The sequence below is a fragment of the Schistocerca cancellata genome, chromosome 5, assembly GCF_023864275.1.
Source record: "Schistocerca cancellata isolate TAMUIC-IGC-003103 chromosome 5, iqSchCanc2.1, whole genome shotgun sequence".
NCBI classification, from domain to species: domain Eukaryota; kingdom Metazoa; phylum Arthropoda; class Insecta; order Orthoptera; family Acrididae; genus Schistocerca; species Schistocerca cancellata.
Genome location: NC_064630.1, coordinates 582,993,484 through 583,021,269, shown reverse-complemented (window position 1 = coordinate 583,021,269; position 27,786 = coordinate 582,993,484). Strand labels below are relative to the sequence as shown.

The window sequence follows — 27,786 nt, the reverse complement described above, 5'->3', positions numbered from 1 at the left end:
GAAGAGGCGATAATCGTTGGGGGCTGTACAGGGGATGGGGCATAATAGTCCACCCAAATTTCTTCGAAAGCTCCTGTGTTTGACAAGCGACGTTGGGTCAAGTGTTGTCATGAAGAAGCACTACTCCCTCCGTCAGTTGTCCTCTCCGGCGATTCTGGATTGCTCGCCGGAGTTTGGTCAGTGTTTCACAATGTCTGCCTGACTTTATTGTCATCCCAGGTTGCATGAAATCGATGAGGAGTAACCCATTCTGATCCCAAAACACAGTCGCCATAACCTTTCCTGCTGACTGCATTTGTTTGAATTTCTTTGGTGGGGGGGTGAACCGGAGTGATGCCACTGACAAGATTGTTGTCCAGGGGACCCAGTGAGCACACACCATGTGATAAACCAGTGTTTCTGTTCAAGTTATTTCAATTGTGCCTTGGGAAGCTTCAGGAACGTGTTCAATAAGTTCATGGACAGTGACCCTCCGATCTTGGGGTGTGAGCAGCACACTGTTGATCTTCTGGACAATCACACTGGCAGTCTTCCACTCCATTCTTCATCATGAACTTCCATGTGACCCTCAGCATAAGCCCTGCACCATTTGCGGTTGTGCTGAATGGACATGCATTCTTCACAATAAACCTCAGTCAGTTGCTGATGAATCTCCACGGGCAGTAACTTCCTTGTGTGGAGAAACTGTATTACTGCTTGAACCTCGCACTTGGCGGGAGCGGCTATCGATACTTCCATTTCTGACAGCTGCCAAGCCAACACTGAGTGAGGTAGCGAATCACAGACGGGCGAGCTTTGGAGTGGGGGAACCACTGCACACGGCACTGTTGTCGGATTTATCCTAGCACCTTTTCTCGAGGCTGTAGCTCATTGGGAACCTTACTTTTGGTACAAACCTTGTATTACAATATTTGTGGACTGATGAACAATTGAATGGGTGAGTTGAAAAAGGTACACATTCCACAAATTTAACTGAGATAGCCATTTTCTTCTTTGGACGTATCGACATCCATTGAGCATAAAAAAGAACATCTTCCTCTACTTCAAATGCGCTTGCCAACAATAATTAGATACAAGTGAGTTGAAGAAGAGACATATTCCTGGAATATGTTCCTTCTTCAACTCAAAGCCTGCTAGTGACACCCACCACAGCACTAGTGCTCGCTGCTCAGTCATGTGTTTGGCATGTAATGTAGCAGATGAGCGAGCTGTTTAAGGTTATGTATGTTATGTTTACAGTGTAAAGTGATACGATCAGTGCCAAAATTAGTTTAGTGAAGTTTATCAGTTTTTGGTTTACTTTAACCAAGTAACAATGTCAGCAATAGACAGTGACAGCGGTGAACCAAGACGTAAAAAGGGAAACATCACAAAGAAAAACATGTATGGGAGATGGAAAAGTTAGCAAGGCAAGGCATCGTGGTGAGGAGTTTGTAACTTCAGCAGGCGTTCGTGTTCCAGCCAAAACAACCGGCCCTAACTGTAAGTGTAGGAAGAATGCGTGGATAGTTTCTGTATTGAGGAAAAGGACAACATTATTAAAACCCTATATAGTGGCAGACCTAAGAACGAGCAGGACACATTGTTAATGAGCCTAATTGAGAGGTATGAGGTTGCAGGGCACAGGCCATCAAATGAAAACTTCAAACCACACGAGTCCTCTTTCAAGTATGTTGCCATCAAAGGGACAAGCAGAGTTGAAGTATGTCGTAATGCTTACATAAGCCTACATGCGGAGTCACACAACAAAGTTGTCATTAGGTTGACACATATTTTGGCCTCTGGGAAATCCCCTATTGACATGAGAGATAAACATGAAAACCGTTCTAATGCTGTTCCAGCCTCACATCTAGTTAAAGTACATGAACATATTGATTCATTTCCAAAATATGTTGCTTGCTATATATCTACACCAGTCACATATCTCAATGCTAAACTTAATGTGGCAAAAATGCATGAACTTTTCATATACAAATTTCCTGACATGAAGAATGTAATTAAGTATCCGTTTTACCTGGATTATTTCAAGAAAAACTTTAGTTACCTCAGGTCGATGTCTGCAGTACTTGTGAAGACCTGAAGATCAAAATTAAACCAAACACGATTAATGACAATGCAAAATGTGTAGCATCTGCTGAATTAATGGTTCAAATGGCTCTGAGCACTATGGGACTTAACTACTGAGGTCATCAGTCCCCTAGAACTTAGAACTACTTAAACCTAACTAACCTAAGGACATCACACACGTCCATGCCCGAGGCAGGATTCGCACCTGCGACCGTAGCAGTCACGCGGTTCCAAACTGATGCGGTTAGAACCGCACGGCCATCTGCTGAATTAATGGTGCATAACAGACGTGCTAATCGTTTTTATAACAAGATACAGGAAATAAAAGAACTATCAAAATCCAGGCCTGATGTCATGGGAATTGCTTTCGATTATATGCAAAACCTGCCACTACCACTGCTGCCTGTACAAGAAATATTTTACCTTAGAAAACGATGGTTCTATGTCTTCAGTGTTTATGAGATAAAAAATGACAAGGCCTATTTTTATACTTACCCAGAAGGTGAGGGAAACAAAGGGCCAAATGATGTATGTTCAATGGTTTTGGATTTTATCGCACATCACATTCCGGAAGAATGTAGCGATGCTTGTGGAGGTCAAAATAGAAATCATGCTCTGTGCAGACTTTTGTGCTCCTTGACCATGAACAGTAGATTCAAGGTTGTACATCAGTATTATCCCATTAGAGGGCATAGCTTTATGCCATGTGATTGTATTGTTGGCACAGTGAAGCGTGAAGTCCGGCGACATGATCGTGTCTACTCACCTGAACAGTACAACTCAATGATTGGTAGTGCGAAGAAAACACAGGCTACTTTCGAAGTGACTACTATGCAATGTGATTTAGTTTTGGAATTCAAGAACTGGTGGCCACAGTACTTTGTGAAACAGCCTAGAAGTGTAGAAAGCAGAGCAGTTACTTTCAAAATAAGCACATACAGACACTTCGTTTTCAAAAGTGATGCAAAAGGGTTTGTTGAAACATCCGCCTATATTGACAACCCCATAAAATGAACCTTCAAGCTGAAGAAAACAAACACTGTTGAAATTCCTGACACCAAGGCATATCCAACGGAAAAGGTTCCCATAAAGAAAGAGAAACTGCAGGATCACCAGAAAGTTACATCCCAGATAATCATCGACCTTTTTTTGATGAAAGACTCTCTTGACCAACCAGAGATACAAGAGATGTTAATGAAGATGCTGATGATGATGGTGACCAACTGATCCACCTACAAGGTAAGAGTAATAAAAACATATTTTAAAGTAACATTTATGGGAGATGTATTGCATACTACTAAATAAAACTAAAAATAATAATGATAGTAAAAATGAAAAAGAACATTTTTTATAATGTTTTTCAAACAAGGCTTTTTTTCAGCTGCTGATCGACTAGAATAAGATGATTGGTGACTGTCTACTATGAAAAGTCCAACAATGAAAAATGTTTAATCGGAAAACATTATTTTTTTGTAAATATATGTAGCCAACAGTTTTGAAATATATTTTTTGCCTTTTTACAAAGATTGAATAATTTTACTTGCTTATTTCTGAAACCTTTTTAGCATAATCCAAAAATTCGGATGAAATTTGTGCATTTAAAAACTTTGAGCTGAAAAAGGTACATATTCCTGAACATATTTACACAGTTACATGGTATATAACAAATATTTATACATAGGTACCACGTGCAATGTGTTTGCTACACTTCATTACACACATTCACAATAGTAAATTTTTCTGTATAACAACCAGTTTTCTCACAAAACAACTTTTTTTATTTCCCGAAAGTTTATGTTTTTGGAATGTGTACCTTTTTCAACTCACCCATTCAATTTTAATCCACTGTCACTGAAGATTATTAGTGTTCAGTAAATGTTGTTGGCCCTTACCTTCATAAGAGTGTGCAGGTGGTCATTGTTGTTGTTGTTGTTGTTGTTGTGGTCTTCAGTCCTGAGACTGGTTTGATGCAGCTCTCCATGCCAGGTGGTCATATTGACAAGAAATAAAACTAAATAAGAAGTGAGGAATATAAGTATGGAGTGTTCTACATAAACTACATTCCAGTGGTTTTAGTGGACTCTTCATAAACTATAATGTTTGCTGATGACATAAGCATATGAATGATGGCAGGCTGTAACTCATCCCTGACAGACAGCCCAGATTAATTGATCATGTCTACAACTGGCTTACAGCAAGCAGTTACTGACTAAATCGCACGAAGATGCACGTTATGTCATAACAAATTATCTGTGCCAGTAATTGTCATTAATCATCGTCTATTAAGTGAGGTAGTATGTATAAAATTTCTTTGATTACTGTTTTATAACGAGCTAAAAGATTCAGTCCAAAGATAAATTAATCAAGATGTTCAGAATGTTTTGTTTTACTGTGTTGCCTTCAGGAGAGGGGGGGAAGGACAGAATGGAGAAAGAGAGGTGAAGGTGAAGATTCTGTCAGCTCATGGTCATTACAGTGTAAATTCAGATTGGATACAGAGGGGGAAGGGAATCCCTTTTCTCTCAGTTGATTTAGAGAATCTATAAAACACCAAAATCTAGATGACTGTAGGGATCTGAACCCCATTCTTGAATGGAAGTACAGTGTCTTAACAAGAAGCCCAGATGGTAGCAAATTTCCTGTTGTATTATGAAGTTATTTTAGCAGACAGTGCAGTTAACGTAATTAAGGTATTTATTGAGAAATAGTGAGCAGTATAATTATTGTGTTAGTTAGGTAATTGCATATCCCACACAGCTGATTAGACAGCCATTAAAATAATTTTCATGCAGACTTATTTTTCTTGCCTAGGATTCAAAGTGAAGATTTGTATTACAGTGCAAGTACCATCAAGAAGTTGAAAATTCCAAAAATTCACAAGAACAATGGAAAACATACGTTGTCAGTCATGAATTAAACAAATTCTCTTATTCAGGGACTGACGCTATCTGTTGGTCGCATGAGAAGCAGCAACATTAAACTGTATTATGGCATGGTGAAAATTACTGAGCCCTGTACAGATTTGGTGTTCATACCAACAAACTTATCCTTTTTCTTATTGTCACAGTTTGTGCAACAATATAAATCACATGCATTTTATACCACTAATACAACAGTCTTTCATTATTGCCTCAGATTTATTTGTATTGCCCTCATAGAGAGAATGATGAAAGAAGGCTGAAAAGCTAGACAGCAAAGAAGATGAAAGCAAAAACAACAGTTCCTTACATTTTACAGGGGCTCTTTCATTGTGATTGGCTGCTGGGGTAGTGCTATTTAACTTTTAAGGTTGAATGTAGCAATACTCTTTGTATACAATTGTAATGTCTCCCTTTTTTGACAGATTTCTAATCGATTTGATGCAATTGCCCATGCTTTCTTTTCTTGTGTCAGTCTTTACATTTATGAGTAGTACCTATGCTCAACCTCCTCAGTTATTTATTGGATATATTCTAATCTCTGTCTTCCCTACCATTTCTGCACTCAGTGGCTCCTCCTACACTTAATTATCTAATCCCCTCCTTTTTTTGTTGTAGTATAATGAGTGAGATAGTTTTTGCTGCCTTGTATCAGCATGGTCTACAGCACAGGTCTCATGAACACACCTCAAGAGGTATTTCCATACAGTTAAAATATATAGTTATTATGTATAGCTAACCATGCAGAAGGCATGGAACAGGCTGAAAATACGATACTTTCTTACAGTTCATAGGCCCAATGCGACTATTACCCACAATGAAGAAATGTATAACATTCAATTCAGATTAGTACACACAGGTTGCCTAGTGGATTCCAGGATGAATCACCAGTGGTGGTGAGAGACACCATATAGGTGATTTCAAGAGAAACCACCACCCCCCATACAGTGTTCCAGTAGGACCTATCAGCAAGAAGCAGGTGGCACTAAAGAACAGAAGATACCTCTACAGATAAGGAAGTGTGGGACAAGCTAAAGCAAGTCTGTATTTTGGACTTGTCTGATCTAGGGTTATTAAAGACACTGCTGACAACCAATCTGAAAACTGATCATCAAAAGAATACATGTGAAGGATACTTCCCACATCACAAAAAATAAACTTTTCAAACACAGCTGCAGGAAAATATACATGGATAGAATCATAAGTAAGAGTTGGGCACGCCAGTGCTCATATCCAAATATCCCTGTTACAGAAATAATGTTAAAACAATTACAGGCTTCCATGTCGCTATTGGAATAATGGCACATTACCTATAAAAGGAATAGTATCTTCATTTGTAGATATTCTCACGAATAACAAGAAAGGTGTAATTAAAGTAGATGATATTCTGTATATACTTCAATGAAGCACAAATCTCTTATCTGGTAGTAAAACAGTAGAAAATGGTCATACAATTTTATTTAACAGGGAAAACTGACATATTAACAGCACAACCAAAAATGTGGTTGTTAGTGCATCATTAGCAAAAGAAATGTACCGACTATACCAACCATATGATCGGAATTTTGAAGCAAGACAAGACTACACAGATGTCAACAAGATACCTAGGATATGAAGCTAATGTTTTCTTAAGCAGATGCCTGCCACATGATAGATGTACGTGGCAATGTACGTAAAAAAACAGTATTCCATATGAGTCCATAGACATATCACGGCACTGCACTGAACAAATATTTGAATGTTGTGCAGGGGCGGTTGAATTTAGTGAAACTAAACTTCTAATTGTTGTTGTTTAATAGGTCCCCTAACTCTGACTTTAGACCATTTCTGCTCAAGCTAGAGAGGGTTCTTGGTTCACTTTATAGGAAGTACCAGAAATTAGTTATATGTGGTGACTTCAGTATTAATTTTGTATACAATGGTGCAAGAAACAGGCTGCTGGTACATCTCCTAAATTCATATGATCTGATGCAGACTGTGTTTTTTCCAACTAGGGTGCAGGGGAACAGTAGCACAGCCATAGACAACATTTTTATTCGTTCTTCATTACTAGATGGGCATTATGATAGTAAAAGGGTGAATGGCCTTTCAGACCATGATGCACAAATTTTAACACTAAAAGGCTTTTGTACTCAAACAAATGTCACTTATAATTACAAACTATGTAGGAAAGCTGATCCAACAGCAATAGAGAGTTTTTTAAACCTTGTAAGGAACAAGAGTGGCAGGATGTTTATAGTGCCAACAACATAGATGACAAATATAATGCTTTCCTTAATACATTTCTCACACTCTTTGAGAGTTGCTTTCCATTAGAATATTTTAAATGGGGTACTAGAAGTAAAAGTTAGCCTGGCTGGCTGACTAGTGGGATAAGGATATCATGTTGAACAAACTGGGAATTATATCAAAATGTTAGTAGTCACAATCGAGCTACAGTAGCTCATTACAAACAGTACTGTAAGGTGCTTAGAAATGTTATTAGGAAGGCAAATGTATGTATGTATGTGGTACATGGTATGAGGTACGCAAATAGAATAGCTATTCCACAGGATAAAATTAAAACCATATGGTCAGTTGTGCCGGAAGTGTCTGGTTAGCAGCACAAGGCGGACGATATAAAGTCAGTTCATAGTAAAAATATTTCTGTTACTGATAAATCATATATGTGCAGTATTTAACAATCATTTTCTGAGCGTTGCTGGTGAATTAAATGAAAATTCAGTTCCTACAGGGAATCATATAACTTGGCAAATGCCTTTCCGAGATTAATGTCTGAAATACTCCTCTGCGATACAGACAAGGGGGAAATTGAGTCAATAATTAAATCGCTGAAGACTTAGGACTCTCATGGATATTTTGGAGTACTGTGCTGCACATGTTAGCCCTGTATTTAACCATAGTTGTAATTTTTCCTTTCAGTTTCCTGAATGATTAAAGTACTCAGTAGTACAGCCGTTTTATAAAAAGGTAGAAAGGGATAATGTAGACAATTTTAGACCTATTTCTATGCCATCAGTGTTTGCTATAGTGTATGTAAGGATAATTGATCATTTTACATCACACGATTTGCTATCAAATGTACAGTTTGGCTTCGGAAGTCGTTTAACAACTGAAAATGCTATATTCTCTTTTCTCTGTGAGGTACTGGATGGGTTAAACAAAAGGTTTCGAATGCTAGGCATATTTTTTGATTTAACTAATGCATTTGATTGCATTGATCACAAAATACTGCTCCAGAAGTAGGAATACTACCAAATACTTTAGCAACAGACATCAAAAGGTCATTATTCACAGTGTTGAGAATGGCTGTGGTGTGGGGTCTGAGTGGGGTACAGTCGAATGGGGAGTGCCCCAGGGATCAGTGTTGGTGCCACTCCTGTTCATTATTTATATACATGATATGCCCTCTTGTATTACAGGTATTCCTAAAATATTTCTGTTTGCTGATGATACTAGCTTGGTAGCAAAGGATGTTGTGTGCAACATTGGCTCGGTTTCAAACAGTGCAGTTCATGACGTAAGTTGATGGCTTGTAGAAAATAAACTAACGCTAAATCACAATAAGACTCAGTTTTTACAGTTTCTATGACACAATTCAACAAAAACTGATGTTTTAATTTCACATAATGGGCATATTATGATTAGTGAAACTGAACAGTTCAAATTTCTAGGTGTTCAGATAGATAGTAAACTGTCATGGAAAACCCATTTTCAGGATCTTCTTCAAAGACTTAATGCTGCCAATTTTACTATTAGAACAGTATCTGAAGTGAGGGATCATTTGACACAAAAATTAGTCTACTTTGCTTATGTCGTGTAGTATTATATTTTGGGGTAACACTTCCCATTCTAAAAGGATACCTTTAGCTCAGAAATGGGCAGTTCGGGCAATAAGTGGTGTAAGTTCATGATCCTCTTGTCGACCCCTGTTCACGAGTCTGGTTATTTTGACATTGGTCTCAATGTATATATTCCTTACTCTGTCATTTCTTATTAACAATATTAATTTATTCCCAAGAATAAGCAGCTTTTACTCAGTTAATACTTGGCAGAAATCAAACCTGCATTTGGATCAGACTTCGTTAATTTTTATGCACAAAGGAATGCAATATACTGTTGCATCCATTTTCAATGAGCTACCACAAGAATTCAAAAATCTTACCTGTAATCCACGCGCTTTCAAATCAAAACTGAAGAGTTTCCTCATGGGTTACTCCTTCTATTCTGCTGAGGAGTTCCTTGAAAAATTAAGCTGATTCTTGTTGTTCTGTTGATTGCATTTACTTAAAACTTATGGCTTGACTTTTTTCGGGTCCATAAACATTTTATTTTTATCTGTTATTACTTTTATGTTGTAATTTCATGTACTGACACATTCCATGGCCTTGGAGATTTGCTCCTCAATTTGGTCCTACAGAACTTGATATGTAAATAAAATTAAAAAAAAAATAGTGTGATGTAGAGATTGATTCTGAAGACATTAAGTTGACAAATAAATACTGTTTAAATCTCAGTGATATCCTGGCACAATAAGAAACAGCCCACAGTGGCTCTATCTACAAATGAGTCAGAATATATGGCCCTGATCTCAGCATGTCAAAAGGCTCTAAAGCTTCAAAGGTTGTTTGTTGTTGTTGTGGTCTTCAGTCCTGAGACTGGTTTGATGCAGTGAAATTTCTCCAAACCAAAGAAGGATCCTATCAAACTACTATGCGACAACAAAGAAGCAATTGAACAGTCTAAGATTAGTGGCTACAAGAGTTAAATCAAACATGCAGACAGAAGATAGCACTTTATAAGAGACAAAATAAAATCAGCTCAAGTCACTGTAGACCACAAATGCTTGGACCAAATGCTAGCAGACATGATGACAAACCTTTGGCAAAGCCTCACAATCACCTGTTGCAACAAGATTTTGTACTGAAAATGTAGCTTCTATCTCTCTCTTGCAGGCATGATTCTAGTTGGGATGTGATAATTTAGGATCTGTGCTCTGCTTATTTAATAATCTTTTGTGTTTTTATGGGTAACTATGGACACTACATTTTTATTCCTTGCATTGACTTGTACAAAAGTTTGTCACAGTTTTTACCTTGTTAATATGCGTATAACAAATCTTATCATTCCTACTGGGTATCTCCAGCAAATTACTCTGCTAACATAGACAGTTGACATTAGGTGATAAATATTTTCCAGCTGAGTAATGAGAACAATTAACCAACATTCACAAATGACAGTTGTGAATTTAGAAGTCTAACACTCCTGGACCACAGGTCCCCTGAATTGTAGATAACCATTATCTGGAATTTTAATGCACTTCTACTCAACCAGCCTGTTCTTAATCTCATATTTCTGAGTAAAAACTGCTAGGTTTGTGTGGTATGCTTACGTAAGTACATGTTGTACACTGACAATCACGTCACCAAAAAATACATACACCGATTTTGCTGGTACAAGACAATATCTGCTCCCACCGTATGACCCGTGGTGTATATGATAGGCTTTATTTTCTAGCCCACAAGTTGATTTTTCCATATTAGATAAGTAATCGTAAAGATACAAATATGAAGTTCAAAATAATTATCACACCTGAGAAAGTGACACCACATGTGTAGGAATGTTAAATACAGTTACTTCAATAATGTACAAAATAATTATTGTATTTGGAGAGTGGTGAAAGAAACAAAACTTGAAATCTTTGGATTAACATTTTTTATATGAGTATGACATTAAATAATAATAAAAATAATATTACTAATATTTACATAACTTTTCATGAAAGCAGACAACCAGTCAATAACAAAAGTATTTTGCCTTACATGAATAACAATATTCTGATTTCATCTGAATATAAATGTAAATCTTTAATCGAAGGAAAAATTAGTGTAATTATTTCAATACAAAACAAATTGTAGCATGACTTTTTTTCTGTTGTTATTTTGTGTTCTGCATCACTTTCAAACATTTTCAGTTTCATGATGAGTTATAAATTCTTTATATATTAAAATACCATATTAATGCAACAGCAACTTTGCTCTGTAACTGTAAGTACAAAAATATAATAATGCTACATTTGTGAATTGGTTAACAATTCTACTACTCTTCCTTCCACTGTTATGTTGGGAAGTTTAATACTACCTCTTTTAGGCCTCCAAGAAATTTCTGAATCATCAGCCTCCACATGTATATCACAGCCATCATTATCATTGGGAATTGGTTGTTGAAGATCATAACAATCTTGTGAATCTACAGCAAGCCCAACAGGATTCATAGTTCCAGTTTCATCCACTTCAACAGTAGTACACACTGCCCCAGTTTCATTGACAACAACAATACTATTGAAAGTTTTACTTTCATTTGCAATACCAACAGTATTTACTGTTTCAGTAGTACTCTGAACACACTCAGCAGGTGAAGCTTCTACATACTGTTTTGCTGGGGAGCTCTTCTGTTCAAGGATATCACTTTTGTCTTTAACTGATGAAGATTTAACATTCTTTTTCGGTGCTCTTGCATGTCTTTCATCATACCTCCGTTTTGCTCTCAATGCAGCATCATCATCATCACTGCTGCCTTCAGTATACAATTCTTCTCCAGATATCCATTGCTCATCTTCATCCTGAAAGCGTATAATAAAGACAACATCAGAATGTAAAGACCACAGTGCTGATAACTATATAGAAGTGAAACAATAAAGTCACCTTTGACTGATATGTGAAATTTTTTGACATAATCCAACTGTTGCTGTATGAGCTCGTAAGTGCCCTCGAACAATGAGAGTAAAATAGAATTTGTACACTGTGCTGTAAATGGCAAATGCGTCAGTACAATTTTTATAACAAGTGGATTTTTGTTATTTAGTGACCCAAAGCAGAATTATGGCCATACTCAGTTAATTGTATAGAGCTCCCTTGTTAATATATTCTGACAGTGTTTAGAACTCTAATTTGTCGTCTGAATTACAGACTGAAATGGTTTACAAGGATTTTGTTTGAAGATGACAGACAAAAGGAGTGGGCTCCAAACAGTTTATGAATGGGAGCTTACTGGCTCGAAATTTGCAACAGTGTAAATTACGGTACTGGCTGAATGTGAGCTGATTACATAATCAACATTAGAAAAAAACTTTAACAAATCTGCAGTAGTTAGAACCATGAGGTTCCCACAATGGATGAAAAAGGTCACAGGAGGAATGTTAAGGATAATAAAATGATGATAAAAGAGACAGAGCACTGGGATTTAAGGTAGAAGCAGGAGCAAGTGGAAATAAAAAGTGAAAGCAACTTAAGAGACGAGACTCATACCGGCTGAACTATATAATAGGTGGCATTCAGCCAGTCATTTTTACCTCATTCAATACACACACGTAATAAGAAAGAAAATCAATAATATTGGTACGATGAACCCTCCTCCATGCAATGTATAGTGGCTTGTGAAGTATTTGCGGTGTTATTTAAATGTAGATCAATGACAATGAAATTCTGAATCAGTTTTAGTTGTGTGATCAGATAACTAATGGTTAAGGCAATTTCTTGTGATAACCAGGAGATAGGGCATAAAACCCATTTCACAAAGAGAAACTGAAACAAAAAGTATCAACTGAGATATTAGCATATTAATGGCAGCTTTATGAGGGGAAAATTAAAATAATAAAGGAATCAAAACTTAAGGAGAGGATATTTTACATAAGTTTTGCATCATGATGTCATGAACTGAAGGCAAAGAAAGGAATTTGGATCATCCCACAAGCTTAAAGAATGCTAGAGAAGTTGGGTGGACAATAGAAAACAACTCTTAATAAAACAACAGAAAGTGGATCTCACTTCAAGTACATTTTACAGATATTACAACTTTACTGTAAATATATGTAATTTTGATGTAACTGGTTTCAACCAGTTAGAGGTTTTCAGAGAAGAGAACTCCCGTTGTTTGAGAGAAGATTAATCAAAACTGAATGTGGTTAAAAATGTGAAATATATTTGTAGAAAGGTTTTTAGGTCCGTTCTTTAAGCTTTAGATTTTGTATTTCCCATCTTTTTTTCTTTTAATTAGCCAACTAGAGAAATTCATTTTGAACTGTTTTCTTCTAAGATTTTTAAACCTCTGTCTTAATATTCTCAAATTAAATTCAATGAGCTTTTTTTCCTCTACGTTGACCTCATCTAACCATCTGACTGGGTTTCACTTTGGGTTTTCCTCAAAGGATTCACTACATAATTCATAACATTACACAAATGCATTTTTATTATTCTTTCTTGGTTTTTCTCTCTAAGTCTTCTTTTATAAATTTCTTTGCTGTCTTGGTGTTTTTACATTGGCTTAAGTACTTCCCACTTGCACATTGGGAATCAAAAGATCCATTATCTGAATGTGCAGTCTTTTGCAGGGAGCTCATGTTACTGATATATCATTTTTTTTCCTTTGTGTATTAAACTTAGGTCACAAATATGGGGTAGGCATGGAAAGTGGCAATTTGGTTTTGTTACAAAGTGGATTTTTCACTCTCAGTGGTTGTAAACTAACTAAAAAAGATTACACAAATTTGGCAGTTACAATTTTTGAGTGGCAGAAACAGTATACCATCACTAGTAGTTGCTGTTTTATTTTTTAACATTTTTTATGACACAATTACATGCAAATTTCACAATGACGTAACTGGTTTCAAACAGCTAGAGGTTATCTTTAGACTAAGGCACATGCTGCAATTGGTGATGTGACACTCCTGTTGTATTGTTTCACAATGTATGGGTTCGTGGTACTTGAGCAGTGTACAGAAACCAAGAGAGCTTTAATATGGCTGACAATGTGACTGGAATATTACATCACAGCTTGCAGCATATGCTTTTAGTCTGAAGATGAGACTGGTCGAAACCGGTTAAAACACTGTGTAATGTCCATGCAATTGAGTTGTATAAAATACAAACTCAACAAACCACTCAATTTTAAGGGACAATATGTAATTTTTTTCCAATTAGTAGGTGCCTTGTTAACAAATGCCTTGATTGTTATGAAAAAGTGTCTTACATTATTTATTATGTGCTGGGATTGTTAAGAAAGGTAATACATAAATGATGATATCATAAACATAAGATTCTGGAGAAATAAGATAATCACATTCTGGTTCTCATAAAATTTGATAGACATTACATTCTATTGTACAGGAGAAAATCTACAATGTATGTAAAAAATCACAAAAAGAAAGAAAGCCCAAAATCATGTTGGAAACTTTTTAGTACACACAGAAAGAGAGAGAGGTATATTCAGAGGAAAGCTAGATAACACACATCATTATGGTGTTGGTTGTACAGTAATATTACCAACGTAGTTGGTCACAAGCATCATAATTTTCTTACTGCCTGGCACTGCAATTGAAGTTTCTAACTATTTTTATGGTGATGATATTTGACTTGGAGGTAGCTATACAAGGTCCACCAGTGGGAGGAATTTCATTATTGATATCTGACCAGCAATGACAGGAGAGATGGTGTTTCATGGAATGAGAATACGTGATACCGTTAATGACGATTTGTCCATCAGATTGAGAGGAGGAGGAGATTGGTGTTTAATGTCCCACTGAAAATGAGGTCATTAGAGACAGGGCAAACTCTCAGATTGGGGAAGGAAACTGGCCGTGTATTTTCAAAGGAACCATCCCAGCATTGGCCTGAAGCAATTTAGGGAAATCACAGATAATCTAATGCAGGATGGCCTGATGCAGGTTTGAACCGTCATCCTCTTGGATGTGAGACCAGTGTGCTAAACACTATGTCACCTTGCTTGGTCATCAGACTGGGATATTAGCTTCCATTTTCTACCATCCTTTTATTCTGCATTGCACAATGTAAAGAACACTAAAATGGGAATTACTTTGATTTATGACTGCAAAACACTATGCTGCAGGGAGGCAAGTAAGCAGAGGTTATCCTGTATTGTACAGGTTGGGACAAATAAAAGTGGCCCAGACGAGTGGATGTGATTGGACATGAATGTATGCATACAACCACACCCCAACAGGATGTAGCAACTGCCCATACAGTTGGCCGAACCTTGGGGCACATTTACACAACATTCACGCCTGACAGAGTTCTTAGCAGAGAGCAGTCTGGTCGTGGCCGTAGCTGGACACCCAGGTCACCTGATCTGTCAATGTTTGATTACTTTGTGTGGAGAGCTCTCAAGTCTAACATGTATAGGAACAATCCTCATAGTCTTCAAGAACTGCAGCAGAACATCTCAGATGAGATTTCATAAATTCCAGAGTCCACCTGGCACCTTGCCAAGAGATGAATGGTGGTCACTTTCAAAGTCTGCTGTAGTCACGTTAGTACTGTGTTTCTTTGTACCCTGGAACTCTGTTCTATGGACCACTTTCATCTGCCTCACCCTCTAGGATACCTGCTATGACCAATGTGGCACTCACTTTATGTCTGATTAGTACATTCAGGAATAAAAGATGTATATTCTCTTCTATTTGCTAAATTACTTGTGAAGTGACGTCGGGAAAATTTTGAGAGTGAAGAAATCCTTTCATATTCTCCCTAGGATGAGATAATGACCAGTGTCTGCATCTAGCTGACTATCTGCAATTCACAATGAAGTGCTTGGCAGATGGTTCATCGAACCACCTTCAATCTATTTCTCTACCATTACTCTCTCGAATTTCATGCTGCAATAATGAACACTTAAATCTTTCTGTGTTTTTTCTGATGTTTTCTTATTTTATCACAATGACCATTTCTCCTGATGTAGGTATGAGTCAAATTTTTTTTTTTTTTTTTTTTTTTTTTTTTTTTTTTTTTTTTTTGCATTCTGAGGATAAAGTTGGTGGTTGAAATATCTTGAAAAGATGTCGCTATAATGAAAAATCCTTTGTTTTAATGATAGCTACCCTAACATGTATGTCATAACTGTGACACTCTCCCTTATGTTGTAATAATACAAAATGAGCTGTCCTCCTTTGAAATTTTTCAATATCCTCTGTGAAGCCTATCTGGTACAGATTCCATACTGCCCAGCAATGCTCCAGAGGAGGACGGATCAGTGTAGTGTTGACAGTAAGTTTAGCAGATCTGTTGCATCTTCGAAGTGTTCTGCCAATAAAACACAGTCATTGGTTCACCTTCCACACAATGTTACCTATGTGATCATCCCAATTTAAGTTGTTCATTATCGTAATCCCTAGGTATTTAGTTGAATTTATCGCCTTTAGATTTGTGTGATTTATCATGTAACTGAAGTTTAATATATTCTTTTTAGTACTCATTTGGATAAGCTCACACTTTTTATTGTTCAGGATCAATCAACAAATATCTTGTATAAATAATTTTAGAATTGGTTTTGAACTTTTGATGACTTTACTACACAGTAAATGGCACACCATCAGCAAACACACTAAGAGGGCTGCTCAGTCTCCTAAATCTTTTATATAGATCAGGAACAGCAGGGGGTCTGTAACAATTCTTTTGGGAATGGCAGATATCACTTCTGTTTTATGACAAGTTTCTGCCAATTACTATAAACTGTGACCCTTCTGACAGAAAATCAGAAATCCAGTTGCACAACTGAGACTAAACTCCATGTCACACAATTTGATTAGAAGCCACTTGTGAGGAATGGTGTCAAAAGCTTTCTGGAAATCTACAAATGTGTAATCAATTTGAGGTCCTATGTCAGCATCATGCATTATTTCTAGTAAACAAAGAGCCAGTTGTTTCACAAGAACAATATTTGCTGAATCTGTGCTATGTGTCAGCAGATAGTTTTCTTTGAAGTAATGAATAATGATCAAACACATTATATGTTCTAAAATACTCTGCAAGTTGACGTCAGTGAAACAGACCTGTAATATAGAAAATTACTTTTGTTTACTTTCTTCGGTATTCACGTGGCTTGTGCAACTTTCCAGTCCTTAGGTACAGGTCTTCTGCCGAGTGAGCAGCTGTATATGATCGCGAAGTATGGAGCTATAACATCAGGATATTCAGAATGGAACTTAATTGGTATACGATCTGGTGTGGAATGCTTGCCTTTATTAAGTGACTTTAGTTGCTTTGCTACCCTGAGGGTTTCTGTTTCTGAGTTACTCATATTGGCTGTTGTTCCTGATTTGAATTAAAAAATATTTACTTCATCTTCTTTGGTGAAGGAATTTCAGAAAACTGTGTTTAGTAACTCTGCTTTGGTGGCACTGTTATCAGTAACATTACCATTGCCATCACACAGCGGAGGTCTTGCCGCTGATATACTTTACATAAAACTAGAATCTCTTTGGATTTTCCAGATTTAGAGCTTCTCATACTGAATGCTAAGTTAAATTTTGAGATTCTCTACTACAACATGGTCAAACTTGGAGATTCTGCGTTCTTTTAAATCTGGCGTGCTTTTTTCATTGCTTCTTCAACAGTATTCTGAGCTGTTTTGTGTACCATGTGGGATCTGTTCCGCCTCTTATTAATTTGTTTGGTATAAATCTCTTAATTGTCTTCAATACTATTTCCTACAATTTAAGTCACACCTTGTCTATGCTTACATAGTTAGTGTGGAAGGGATGGAGACTGATTCTTAGGAAGATAGTAAGTGAATTTTTATTTGCCTTTTTAAAGAGATACATTTTATATTTATTTTTTGTGAATTTGGATATTATGCTAAATTGACCAAGTGGTCACTGACCCCTGTGTCCTTCATGATGCTCCCTATTTGCTCAGGATTATTTGTTACTAAGAGGTTAAGTATGTTATTGCAACTGTTTACACTTTGAGTGGGCTCCCAAGCTAATTTTCTCAAAATAGTTTTTGAAAAGCATTTAGTACAATTTTGGATGATGTTTGATGCCTACCACTGACTTTGCTTATGTATTTTCACCAACATTTCGAAGGTAGATTGAAGTCACCAAAAATTATAATTTTACCTGCTCAAGATGAGACTTGAATTTTCCTTGAACCCTTGAACCCTTCAACAATTATATCATCGGAGTCATGAGGGTCAGTAAAAGGAACCAACTATTAATTTATTCCTGTTGTCAAGTATAACCTCTAGACAAATTAACTTTCAGAAACTATCTACTTCAGTTTCACTACAAGATAAACTATTTTAAACAGCAACAAACACACCACTGGCATCTGAATTCAATCTGTACTTTCTGAACACCAATCAGGTCCTTGGTAAATCTTCAGCTGAATTTATCTCTGGCTGTAGTCAGGTTCAAAAATCATAAAAGAAGGTTGTATACCTGGAAGAATCATGGAGATACTAGTAGGTATCAGATAGATTATATAATGGTAAGACAGAGATTTAGGAACCAGGTTTTAAATTGTAAGACATTTCCTGGGGCAGATGTGGATTCTGACCACAATCTATTGGTTATGAACTGCAGATTGAAACTGAAGAAACTGCAAAAAGGTGGGAATTTAAGGAGATGGGACCTGGATAAACTGAAAGAACCAGAGGTTGTAGAGAGTTTCAGGGAGAGCATAAGGGAACAATTGACAGGCATGGGGGAAAGAAATACAGTAGAAGAAGAATGGGTAGCTCTGAGGGATGAAGTAGTGAAGGCAGCAGAGGATCAAGTAGGTAAAAAGACGAGGGCTAATAGAAATCCTTGGGTAACAGAAGAAATATTGAATTTAATTGATGAAAGGAGAAAATACAAAAATGCAGTAAATGAAGCAGGCAAAAAGGAATACAGACGTCTCAAAAATGATATCGACAGGAAGTGCAAAATGGCTAAGCAGGGATGGCTAGAGGACAAATGTAAGGATGTAGAGGCTTGCCTCGCTAGGGGTAAGATAGGTACTGCCTACAGGAAAATTAAAGATACCTTTGGAGAGAAGAGAACCACTTGTATGAACATCAAGAGCTCAGATGGCAACCCAGTTCTAAGCAAAGAAGGGAAGGCAGAAAGGTGGAAGGAGTATCTAGAGGGTTTATACAAGGGCGATGTACTTGAGGATAATATTATGGAAATGGAAGAGGATGTAGATGAAGACGAAATGGGAGATAAGATACTGCGTGAAGAGTTTGACAGAGCACTGAAAGACCTGAGTCCAAACAAGGCCCCGGGAGTAGACAACATTCCATTTGAACTACTGATGGCCTCGGGAGAGCCAGTCATGACAAAACTCTACCATCTGGTGAGCATGATGTATGAGACAGGCGATATACCCTCAGACTTCAAGAAGAATATAATAATTCCAATCCCAAAGAAAGCAGGTGTTGACAGATGTGAAAATTACCGAACTATCAGTTTAATAAGTCACAGCTGCAAAATACTAACGCGAATTCTATACAGACGAATGGAAAAACTGGTAGAAGCTGACCTCGGGGAAGATCAGTTTGGATTCCGTAGAAATGTTGGAACACGGGAGGCAATACTGACCTTACGACTTATCTTAGAAGAAAGATTAAGAAAAGGCAAACCTACGTTTCTGGCATTTGTAGACTTAGAGAAAGCTTTTGACAATGTTAACTGGAATACTCTCTTTCAAATTCTGAAGGTGGCAGGGGTAAAATACAGGGAGTGAAAGGCTATTTACAGTTTGTACAGAAACCAGATGGCAGTTATAAGAGTCGAGGGACATGAAAGGGAAGCAGTGGTTGGGAAAGGAGTAAGACAGGTTTGTAGCCTCTCCCCGATGTTATTCAATCTGTATATTGAGCAAGCAGTAAAGGAAACAAAAGAAAAATTCGGAGTAGGTATTAAAATTCATGGAGAAGAAGTAAAAACTTTGAGGTTCGCCGATGACATTGTAATTCTGTCAGAGACAGCAAAGGACTTGGAAGAGCAGTTGAACGGAATGGACAGTGTCTTGAAAGGAGGGTATAAGATGAACATCAACAAAAGCAAAATGAGGATAATGAAATGTAGTCGAATTAAGTCGGGTGATGCTGAGGGAAATAGATTAGGAAATGAGACACTTAAAGTAGTAAAGGAGTTTTGCTATTTAGGGAGTAAAATAACCGATGATGGTCGAAGTAGAGAGGATATAAAATGTAGACTGGCAATGGCAAGGAAAGCGTTTCTCAAGAAGAGGAATTTGTTAACATCGAGTATAGATTTAAGTGTCAGGAAGTCGTTTCTGAAAGTATTTGTATGGAGTGTAGCCATGTATGGAAGTGTGGAAGTGAAACATGGACGATAACTAGTTTGGACAAGAAGAGAATAGAAGCTTTCGAAATGTGCTGCTACAGAAGAATGCTGAAGATAAGGTGGGTAGATCACGTAACTAATGAGGAGGTATTGAATAGGATTGGGGAGAAGAGAAGTTTGTGGCACAACTTGACTAGAAGAAGGGATCGGTTGGTAGGACATGTTTTGAGGCATCAAGGGATCACAAATTTAGCATTGGAGGGCAGTGTGGAGGGTAAAAATCGTAGAGGGAGACCAAGAGATGAATAAACTAAGCAGATTCAGAAGGATGTAGGTTGCAGTAGATACTGGGAGATGAAGAAGCTTGCACAGGATAGAGTAGCATGGAGAGCTGCATCAAACCAGTCTCAGGACTGAAGACCACAACAACAACAACAAGTAGTCAGCTCTCAGAGCCTATAACAATTGCAATTCCAGGGAAAGCGGGTGCTGACACACACACACATATATATATATATATATATATATATATATACCTAAAAACAAAGATGATGTGACTTACCAAATGAAAGTGCTGGCAGGTCGACAGACACACAAACGAACACAAACATACACACAAAATTCAAGCTTTCGCAACAAACTGTTGCCTCATCAGGAAAGAGGGAAGGAGAGGGAAAGACGAAAGGATGTGGGTTTTAAGGGAGAGGGTAAGGAGTCATTCCAGTCCCGGGAGCGGAAAGACTTACCTTAGGGGGAAAAAAGGACGGGTATACACTTGCACACACACACACATATCCATCCACACATATACAGACACAAGCAGACATATATATATATATATATATAAGCAGACATATATGACATTCATTCAACAACATATATATATATATATATATATATATATATATATATATATATATATATATATATATATATATATATATATATATATATATAAGCAGACATATATGACATTCATTCAACAACATCTTTGCCTCTGTGCTTCTGCCTCGACTGACATCTCTGCCCAAACTCTTTGTCTTTAAATATGTCTGCTTGTGTCTGTATATGTGTGTGTGTGTGTGCGAGTGTATACCTGTCCTTTTTTCCCCCTAAGGTAAGTCTTTCCGCTCCCGGGACTGGAATGACTCCTTACCCTCTCCCTTAAAACCCACATCCTTTCGTCTTTCCCTCTCCTTCCCTCTTTCCTGATGAGGCAACAGTTTGTTGCGAAAGCTTGAATTTTGTGTGTATGTTTGTGTTCGTTTGTGTGTCTGTCGACCTGCCAGCACTTTCATTTGGTAAGTCACATCATCTTTGTTTTTAGGTATATTTTTCCTACATGGAATGTTTCCTTCTATTATATATATACTATCTGTTTAATATGCCATGGTTGCAAAATACTACCACAAATTCTTTATAGAAGAATGGAAGAACTGGTACATGCTGACCTCAGGGAAGATCAGTTTGGATTCCGGAGAAATGTAGGTTCATGCAAGGCCTCAGGTGATGCTGAGGGAATTAGATTAGAAAATGAGAGACTTTAAGTAGTACATGAGTTTTGTTATTTGGGAAGCAAAATAGCTAATGATGGCCAAAATAGAGAGGATGTAAAATGTAGACGGCAGTGGTAAGAAAAGTGTCTCTGAAGAAGAGAAATATGTTGATTAAAATTGTAGAGGGAGACCAAGAGATGAGTCCAGTAAGCAGATTCAGAGAGATGAAGATAGCAGTAGTTTTTCAGAGATGAACAGACTTGCACAGGGTAGAGTAGGATGGAGAGCTGCATCAAACCATTCTGTGGACTGAAAAGACCACCACCACAACAACAACAATTTCTGTTTCAGAACTTTCCAAGAGCATTAGGGGCTCTGGTTCTTTCCCAACACAGCTACAACATGTTCAACTTACACTCTTTGAGACTGAACACTTGTTTCTACACTTCTGCAGATCTCTAACCTGAAACAACAACCCAGTACACTTCACACAGCACCCACTGTTTGTGTAGCTGCCTCCTCTATGTAACAGACACCCAGTCTATTAAGCAGAACCTGATAATCCACTATCCCATAGTGCAGGTCAAGGGATATGCAGCCTACACAGTAGCAGAACTATCTCAGCCTTTGATTCAGAATCTCTACTTGGCTCTGTACCATAGGTCCACCGGCAGTCCAGTCTACAGTGCTGCAGATGGCGAGCTCTGCCCTCATCTTGTAAGCAAGACTAGCTGTCTGTATCACTTCAGACAGCTGTCAGAAACCACAGAGCATCTCTCCTGATCTAAAATGACATACATCATTAGAATCGACATGTTCTATCACCTGCAGTTGGCTGCAACCTATGCTCTTCATGGCATCCGGATGGACCTGTTCCACACCCGGTACAATTCCCTCTGGTATGCATACATGACTTCTTCCCCTTCTTGGCAGCAATATCCCCAAAGAGTCCCATTACAAGTCTAATATTAGAGCTCCTATCTACCAGTAATCCCACCCTCTGTATTTTAAAAGCTGAGAGACTTATTCTGAAACAGAAAAAGTGGTTGTATCTGGCTCAGTATCTTTATCAATCTCTGATACCTATGTGTCAGATGAACCGGGGAGGGTTTTTGATCAGCCCATGGAAAATCTTTCACTGCCTGCCACACCTTGAAACAATCTCCCACTTCACCCTGTGTAAGAGTCAATCTCAATGTGGGCAGTAACCAGGCTCGACCCAGCAATGGACTGATCGGGGGACACATGGGATGTCCCTTGGATTACTACATCTGGCCCCACACAGTGGTGCCCATTGGCAACAGCTTCAAGCTGTGTGACTGAAGCCATCACCAACTGAAGTTGTGAGTGTAGGTTCATAGACTCAGCTCGCTTCTGAACACAGCAATCACAGTCTGTATCCACATTAAAGACAGTGGAAAACTACACTACACAAACATGCGAGAAATTTAGGACTGAATTACAAAAGCACACAGACAACTATAAATGAATGACTCATGTACATTTAGAAGCTAGTAAAATGGACGCACAAATGATCAACTGGCCTGGTGCTGCTACCACAGAGGTCAGCACCTGAGCCATAACTACATGTCATCGATAAAACTGATAGTACACGAATACTTCAACTGTGCCTGCTACAATTTGTTTGCTTTTCAGTCAGCAAATGTAAATTCACATCTACAGAACTAGGTGCATCCTGTAGCCGCAGTGCTGTTATTTGAACATTAATATTCAACACTGATCAGGAAATATGCAGCTGTAGTAAAACTCTGACCAGGTTTATCAGCCTGGTTTTGAAATTTCTACTGGCAAGATTTAGAGATTCAGAGAGGGAAATACAAATTTAAAATATAACATATATTCATTGAAGACAGAGTTTCTGCAGCTGTCAAATGAAATGCATTGAAATAGTCAATCATATTTAATGCTTGGCTTGCATGATGGGAGACTAAACTACTGAGCCAGTAAAAACAATGATGAGTTATCTTCTCCTCCCATGCTGAGAAAAGTTTGCTTAACATAGTTACTGGCTACCATCCATTCACTCCAAGCCTAACTGTTCTAAGTCAGAAGTTACATTCCTCACACTAGAACCAATAACTTTAAAGGTTGGTGATTTGATGGACAGGTGATCAGCACTATGCACTGCCATACCACTACGTCCCAATATTCTGATGTGCGTGTTTGCTCTCTATTGATCAGCAAATGGAGATGTGATCATCAAAATTCATCTTCGAAGAAAAGTACAAGGTCAACAATGAAGTACTGAGACAGCTATGTTGTAATCACACACGAAGATGCTACTAAATAGCAATCACTATTCAATGGGAAACTTCCTTCCTATCCACTGCTTATTTCATCCAATTGGTATTCCCTTACCAAATTTGATACATCAATTGTGAACCATATATTCACCAGAGCTCTGAAAATGAACAGACAGATATGATTAAAATATTCACTTACTAGTAAAAAATAACTAATCAAACAAGGTAGGCAGTGCCTTCTTTTGTCCTAATCACCAAGAAGAAAGGACAAATACCCCTCTTCAGAACATGCCAGTGTTTATGGAAGCTAGACCATCATGCAAACTCTCCATTTTGTCAAGCTCTATGAAAATGAGATCCTCATCCTATCTGACTTGTTAAGAATACCATCTTACCCCTGCAATGTGGAAAGAAAAGATGTTCTTATGAACGAAGTGCAGAAGGGACAGAGCAACAGCACTTTGGAACTTTGGTGAACTTCCTCTGCACACCAGAGCACCAAGGCATCCAATGAAATATGTATGTGGGCTGCTTCACAAAGGACGAAACACATAATGAGTACATAATTAATCCAAATTTTAAAGAATCTGACACATCCTTGAAATAAAAAGATAGGGCACGAAGAACAGGAAATAGGACAGCATGGAAACTGCCAGAACTCTACTTTGTAAACTACTGCATCCAGAAGATATTGGTTTATGGATTGGAGGTGCAGAAGATGCCACTGAACTTCCATAATGAAGTTTTGTTTGCATCACAACAACTTTACCAGTCACCTCCACAGAATAGACATTACAGGCTTCCCAACTGGATTGTGGGACTTAACATCAACATTAGAGACTGGTTTGAATCAGTTAGTCTTCTCAATACCAGTACACCATGCACAATATATGTGTCCTAACAAGAGTTATAGTTATTCTCATGACATTACATTCATTGGATTTGCCAGCTCACAAACAAACTGATGTCTTTCAACATAACTCAGACCTTGGGTTATGTTACAGGTCAGTATGTGACAATAGCCTAAGGTCCAAAAAATAGAAGAAAAATAAATACTGGCAGTGCTATGTTCTCTGTTTGAATATCTATCATATCACATTCCACATCATCATTACGTTATGAGGCAAAGCCGACATCTGGTATTGGTTAGGTACAACACATTTAAAAGAACTTTGTTTAGGAAATACGGAAGCGTCCGATTCCGCCCGTCTGCTTTTACCCATGACGTCGCAAATATGGCGGAAACGATCATAAACCACGATTCCAATATGGCGCATATAAAGTCGGTACGTATACATTATCAGGACGAAAATACATCGAAAAACAAACACACACACTTTCCACAAAAAGCCTAACGACACTAATGGGACAAACGTGGGAAATGGGGTGTTTTTGGGTGGGGGCAAACTAAATACAAACAAATTTAGACACCCTCCCACACACAAAACCACACAAAATGACGAAAAACACCGACATCACAAAACTCCCCAAATACCACTAAACACAAAATATCATCTGGAATCGGACACTTCCCTTGATCTATATAGCTCAACAGCAGCTTCCGATCCCATAAATAGAATCAAACACTTCCCTTGGCTTATATAGCTCAAAAACATCTCCCGATATCCATATCAACATACACAGCCACACATTGGGATCGAACACTTCCCTTGACCTGCGCAGTGTTAATTTTATCCATCATATCCATTCCTGAACAAAAACAACAGCCGATTAATTTTACTAAAATTACCGCATGACGTACAGCGAACAACACTAAATTAACCTTCACACAAAATTGTTAACTCACTGAAATGAATTCCACTATAAACACAGCCGACACTCTAACAATTCTTGATAATGGGCAAAAGCAAGCTGAACCCATTACACCACACAAACGAAAACCCTGAACATACCACCAGAGAGCACAACAAACCACAACACGACATCTACAAACACGCCACACTCACAAACCACGCCGTCATGACGTCACACACGACAACAACCTTACGTCACGAGTCAAAGCCGACGCTTGGGATCGGACGCTTCTGTCAACCCTTTGTTTATTACAAATCACCATAATCTGCTGTTATGGTCTGTTTTTAGTTACTAAATGTTCTGAATGTCCTTTCTCACTTTTCTTACAATCACAAGATTTACCCACTATGTAATAAGAAGCTGGCTGTAGGTCTATAAAATGTGTATTAGACATGTACAAAAACTGATATGATTATCTGTCTTTTGATAGAATGGACAGCTAATAAAGGCAGACAGTTCAAAGAAAACAGATTATTATTAACTTCTGGTAACAGTATATGCACTGCAGTAGCCTACTTCTAACAAGGTGCCAGAACCTGCAACTATAATAAAATCAGAAATAAAATACCAATATAAGGAGATATATTCAATTTTGGGGATTAGAAATGGAACAGAAACTGGATGAAATATCCACACTCAACAACATTAAATATGTGCCCACAACCTGGACTTAGTTCGCTTAAATTAGCAGTAAGCAGAATTAAGAACAAAGGTGATTTAGAAATTAGCTTATTATGTATCTTTCCATTCAACTAAAGAGTTCCAGAATCATCTACAGGGGTAACAAGATTCACAGAGAACTTTTTCAGATTACAGAAACATGTTACAAAAATTATGTCTAGTCTTGAGAGTAGAATAAATTTTTTTTAACATTTAAAATAAATAAACTAAATACAATTCGATTTCTGATAACTGGTTCACAGCACATATAGTCATTATTGTCTTCTGTCATTTCTCTTTTCAAAAGAAATAGTGGACAAAATCACAAGAGCAAGAATTACCATTTGTACACAAAAGGAGTCAAGATTTATATGCACATATACGCTCAACAACTTTCTGTAGTATGTTAAATGTTGTGAGAAACATAGATGAGCTTAAGAAATTGAAAAAAATCTTTTGTAAACTCCTTCAGCTTCACCGAACGATGTCTTCGCATATTCCAATGAAATGTACTTTAAAAAATGTACACATTTGAAGTTTTTACCACATGTCATTGGTTTTATTCCTCGGATTCATTCAATTTTGATCTTTCATTGTAATAATCTCTAGACACAACTTTATTGTATCCCTGGGGTCATGTGAAGCAATGCACTGATTAATTGCTTTGCAAAGCGATCGTACAATAAGAAAAAGTTTTATTTTTTACTGGGCTCTCGCACCACGATGACGGATTATAATCCCCAACATTTACCGATTTCGTTCCAGGATAAGTGGCAGTTGCTGTGTTTCAGTGTGGATACATTAAATCTACAAACAGTCGTAGACAGTTTCGAAATCAACGTTCAAAATTAAAAACACAAAGGCTACAACACGAGTATTTTCAAATGGTTACAGTTGGAAAGTAACAAAATCACATAATTCTTATCAAGCATCTATTAATGTTAAGTATAAGCCGTGCCATGGGTCGAAGACCCAAATATCGTTTGCATTCATTAAATCACACAATATATGCTAATTACCTTTATTCTTTCAACTTGTAACTGCGCTAATTTTATCTGGGTTTCGGAATGCGTCGTACTAGATGAAGTTTTTGACATTTCCTGTAAAAAGAAATCGTTGGCACACCAGCATATGTCTTACGTATCGTGCTGATAATCCATAGCTTCAGCTAATATTTATGTCAAACCTTAGTGAACTCGATAAGCAATATTGCTATGGATCAGATAAATAATTATTCTTAACATAAAAAACAATGGCGTGCCGTCCTGATTCATAGACTGTGTTTAATTAAATGCCATAAACAGACAAATTAAGCACGGGTCACTGTAAAGCTCTCTTTTCTAAATATAAACAATAACAAAATCTCCAACACTACCCCAGTCACCACATATTTACATTCAGTTCAAAGATAAACAAATTAATGTGTGAACAATACAACCTCTGGTTGTATACCACAGCGCAGAGCCACCACTGGCAGA

The 27,786-nt window shown here is 37.5% G+C and overlaps 1 protein-coding gene across 2 annotated transcripts; it reads right to left on the bottom strand.

Moving 5' to 3' along the window:
* Positions 1 to 10,728: 10,728 nt before the first annotated feature.
* On the bottom strand, positions 10,729 to 27,715 carry LOC126188127 (uncharacterized). Of its 2 annotated transcripts, XM_049929605.1 has the most exons (4): positions 27,495 to 27,715; positions 27,328 to 27,408; positions 11,690 to 11,791; positions 10,729 to 11,607 (listed from the first exon to the last, which is right to left on the bottom strand). In XM_049929605.1, exons 2-4 carry the CDS (start codon positions 27,403 to 27,405, stop codon positions 11,056 to 11,058), a joined length of 732 nt encoding a protein of 243 aa, XP_049785562.1. In that variant the 5' UTR covers positions 27,406 to 27,408; positions 27,495 to 27,715; the 3' UTR covers positions 10,729 to 11,055. The 2 variants fall into 2 exon arrangements, with proteins under 2 accessions (XP_049785562.1, XP_049785563.1); XM_049929606.1 differs by lacking the exon at positions 11,690 to 11,791 and having other exon boundaries at positions 10,754 to 11,607.
* Positions 27,716 to 27,786: the final 71 nt, after the last annotated feature.

Bases quoted from the DNA above. Each gene is read 5' to 3' on its own strand.
- LOC126188127 (XM_049929605.1), bottom strand. From the start codon at position 27,405: ATGTCAAAAACTTCATCTAGTACGACGCATTCCGAAACCCAGATAAAA. The intron at 11,792-27,327 runs GTAATTAGCATA...TGCCATTTACAG, and splicing joins TACAAGTTGAAAGAATAAAG to CACAGTGTACAAATTCTATT. The intron at 11,608-11,689 runs GTGACTTTATTG...ATACGCTTTCAG, and splicing joins ATTTCACATATCAGTCAAAG to GATGAAGATGAGCAATGGAT.